The sequence below is a fragment of the Silene latifolia genome, chromosome Y, assembly GCF_048544455.1.
Source record: "Silene latifolia isolate original U9 population chromosome Y, ASM4854445v1, whole genome shotgun sequence".
In the NCBI taxonomy this organism is placed as follows: Eukaryota; Viridiplantae; Streptophyta; class Magnoliopsida; order Caryophyllales; family Caryophyllaceae; genus Silene; species Silene latifolia.
The window spans coordinates 10098331-10102277 of record NC_133538.1 but is presented as its reverse complement, the minus strand read 5'-3'; the positions used below and the strand labels follow the sequence as shown (position 1 = coordinate 10102277).

General features: G+C 35.9%; 1 protein-coding gene across 1 annotated transcript; it reads right to left on the bottom strand.

Moving 5' to 3' along the window:
- Positions 1–599: 599 nt before the first annotated feature.
- On the bottom strand, positions 600–3719 carry LOC141627036 (uncharacterized). The gene is made up of 5 exons (XM_074440547.1): positions 3634–3719; positions 2111–3397; positions 1880–2023; positions 921–1755; positions 600–832 (listed from the first exon to the last, which is right to left on the bottom strand). Exons 2-4 carry the CDS (start codon positions 2375–2377, stop codon positions 1699–1701), a joined length of 468 nt encoding a protein of 155 aa, XP_074296648.1. The 5' UTR covers positions 2378–3397; positions 3634–3719; the 3' UTR covers positions 600–832; positions 921–1698.
- Positions 3720–3947: the final 228 nt, after the last annotated feature.

Below are 3947 nucleotides of genomic sequence, written 5' to 3'. Positions count from 1 at the left end.
TTGAGTTGATTGATATTGGAAGCACGGATTGGCAAAAAGAAGTGATCAATGTTATGTTGAATGACAACAAGTGTCTCAAGAGTGACGTTAGACAACATAAGGAAGAGATGTTTTAAGAAATTGAGATGAAGTGCAAAGAACTGAAAAATGGAGGCGGAGATGTTTAAGGCGGAGAGGATGAAGACAAAAATAATATTAGGGATAATGTTTTCTATATTCTTTGTACTTTATTGGAAGTTATGAAAGTAGCTTTGATGTAATTGTTGTAGTAGCTTTGTTGTAACAATCCGTCTCACCGTCTCATTTTAGACGGATACTATCCGTTTAAAGTTGTAGACGGATAGTTCCACTCTCACAAGATGTAAGTTAGGTATAAGTGGGGGTGTCCATTTCCAACCCACTTGTACTATCCATTCTCATTTTGTGAGAAAGACACTATCCGTCATATCCGTCTAAAGTGAGAAAATGTGTTGTAATTGTTGTGCTTGTTTGAGCAAGTTCCATCAATTTAACTTCTTCAAATTTAATTGTGTGATTTTCTGTACCTATACTTGTGATAGATCAGCTGCCAAGTACACTTGCCATATCAGTTACCAAAATAAGGCTTCAAAGCCATTGATTTTATAAAAGTAGTTGCCATACATGAGTTATGATGCAAAATACAAGTTTAAGCCCTTCATTCAACTAATTAACTAAAGCATAGGGCTGCGAATTGCAGGTTCACAAACTGACTAAATTACAAATTCAACAAAATACTTCAACTAAATCCATCTTCTGCATTGTTTGCCTGGCTTGGTTGTGGTTGGCTAGATTGGGTCATTGGAACCTCATCCTGCATAATGACATTAAAATATCATTCCTCAGTAATAATGTAGATGAGCATATGGGTGAGAGACTAAAATTTCAAGATAAAAAGTTACCTGAACTGATGTGGTGGTATTCTTCCTTTGCCTTTTGTTTTTGGGTGGAATGGTTATAGTAGGATTCTTACATCCTTTCTTATTATGGCCTTGTTGTCCACAATTACCACAAGTCTTCTTGTGAGTCTTTTTTTTCACCAATGATCTCTCTTGTGTCTCCCCCGCCTCCTTTCTTCTCTTCTTAGAACTTGGTCTCCCAGGCATTTTCTTGTATGGAGGAGGATGTGGCTGAATGTGTGGTGTTTTCTCCCACTGCTTAGGCGGTTAGGCCCAGGTAGTGCATTAATAGAAATCTCATAAGCTAGCTTATAAACCTCTACTGTGTATATATGATCCACAAAATCTTCTGGTTCCCCTCTTTTCTTTATTATGCAAGCAAATGCATGTGAACAAGGGTGTTAAGTCCCACTTAAAACACTCACAAGTTCTTTTCTCCAGATCCACAGTAAATCTGTTCTCACTTAACTCCACCTTAAATTTGTCCAAGTCAAATTGGTACAAGTCATCTCTTTTACTCTCTTTCTTAGCTATTTCTAGCTGTTTCTGAACAATTGGCATGAAAGGACCTTCAATTTTTTCAATCCCTTCCTTTTTTGCATACATCCTTTTCATGTTGTATCTTCTTATCCACTCCATGAGTGACAAAATGGGAAGGTGTCGACACTTCCTAAGAACATTATTGAAACTTTCGCACACATTATTTAGCAACATACCAGACTTGCTTTTGGTGCTAAAGGCATGTCTACACCAATGATTCTTAGGAATTGAGTTGAGATAGCTATAAGCACCCTCGGACATACCCTTTTATTGTCTCCATATGCTGCTGAAACTCGGCCTAGTTTGACATAGTCGGAGATATACATTAGTTTTTGACATAGTAGGAGATATACATAAGTTGGATACAATAACATTCATAAGTTTGCTGCTTAAAATTGCTGAGAACATAATAGGTGATTTACCTTTGTGTATGCCCTAGCAACTTTCCAAAATGCTTGCCTATATGCTTCTCCTGGGTAACTTTGCTTGAAATTTGTCCATATATGCCTTACACAAAATCTGACTTCAGCATTTGGCACAACCCCGCTCAAAGCTTCCACCAACCCCTTGCAAAATAAGAAAATGTTGTTAAGTATAACAAATTTTGGAGGCCATTTATTATAGAAAATGTACAAGCAATAAGATTATATTACCTTTTGTCTGTCGGACATAAAAGTCAAATTTGAGGCCACCGATTCCAAATCCTTAACAAGGAGCTCTAGAAACCAAGTCCAAGAGTCTGTATTCTCTACCTCAACTACAGCCCAAGCCACAGAAAAAATATTGCAATTTCCATCCTTTCCAATAGCTGTCAACAATATCCCAGACATAGGACCCTTTAAATGACATCCATCTACACCTATGATAGGTCTACACCCTCTTAAAAACCCGAGTTTACATGCCTGCAAGCACATGTACATCCTTTGAAACACTGGAGGAGGTCTTTCTATATTCCCTAGTTTCACACACACTGAACTTCCTTGAATAAACTTCTTTACTGTGAAAGCATAATCTCAAACAAGCTTGTACTGGTCAGCAGCTTCACCATGTATCATTTTCAATGCTTTCTCCTTTGCATAATAGGCCTTATGGTAATCAATCTCTACCCCTATATCTGATCTTACTTTCTTCTGAAAAGTTTCAATTATTGTCCTATTATCAAGCCTCCAATATTCCAAGTATTTCTCAGCTAATTATTCTATGGCACAATGCTCTTCCTCAACTATTTCTTCCTCAGCCCCTTCTTCTTGAACTATTTCTTCCCCAGTTCCTCCTTCTTCTTCTGCCTCTGCCTCTCTCTCCTTGTCGTGAACCCTTCCAACATCTAAGCTATTTAAAACACTCTCCAAGACTTCTACATTAACAAACTCAAAAAATAGATCACCTTTAGTGACATTCTCATAGTCTCATTCACTCAAATAAGCATCGTCAGCCTCTTCATTATCACCTAATTCAACCTCTTCAACTGTAGCTGGTTTAGTGGATGAATTTTGAAATGCATAGGAGTGGTAAGAAGGATTTTCTTTTCAAGTGTTGGTAATAAAGTTTGATATTATGTCTTTTATTGGTGGTTGGTGGCATAAAGTTGAAGTAAGAGACTCTTTTTCAGTATGGACCACATACACATCAACAAATCCATTTATGTCCTTTGTTTCCATCAAAATACCAATATCATTGTCAGACAAAATCCTTTTTCTACCAGCAAATAAGGAGAACCCATGCCTCCTACACCAAAGCTCACCCTCATTATCGTAGTTCAAATCTGACTTTACTATGTCGACTAATGTGAAGTAGCACAATTCATTAACATCTGTTTTCAGGTACAATTCCCCTTTATCTATTCAGTTTTCCACCTTTTTGTCTCAAACTTACCACCGTGATAAACTCGTAAATTAGCTTTGAAATTATCAACACTTGCATCATTTCCCAAACTCATCATCCTTTAATAAAAACGAAAATATAATATTTTAATCAACCATGAGTATCAACAACTATTACCTTAAACAAATATGAATAATCCATTACTTTAATGGGTTTATATAAATTGAACAACTTTATTGAACAAATAAAACAATAGTATAAGTTATTAAGGTTTTCGTTTTCAGCACATGACACCTATTGTCATATAATCAAAACTAAATTTATTAATCAACAATTAAAGAGTATTAAAGCATACCTTGATCAAGCAGGGGAAATGATGGGCAAGAATTAATGGAGAGTGAAGGAAGGAATTATTATTTGAGAATGAAAAGATAAAAGAACTCCAAGAAGGGAAAATGAAATGGGTAATGAGTGAAGGCAGTAGAAGAGTGTTGAACACAATACTCATTTCAATAACGTCACACGTGTGAAGTAGGTCAAGGGTCGGAAAATTGACTTAATACATCGGTGATTTGGTTTTGGTAGTTTTAGACAAAAATAAAAAAAATATTAGGTAGTTTTTAACAAAATTATAAATGTAAGGTAGTATTTTTATAAATGAGATAAATG

Coding starts and splice junctions, on each gene's coding strand:
- LOC141627036 (XM_074440547.1), bottom strand. CDS start 2,377: ATGTACATGTGCTTGCAGGCATGTAAACTCGGGTTTTTAAGAGGGTGT. Junction 2,024..2,110: donor TTATGTCCGACAGACAAAAG/GTAATATAATCT, acceptor TTATTTTGCAAG/GGGTTGGTGGAAGCTTTGAG. Junction 1,756..1,879: donor TTGCTAGGGCATACACAAAG/GTAAATCACCTA, acceptor ATGTCAAACTAG/GCCGAGTTTCAGCAGCATAT.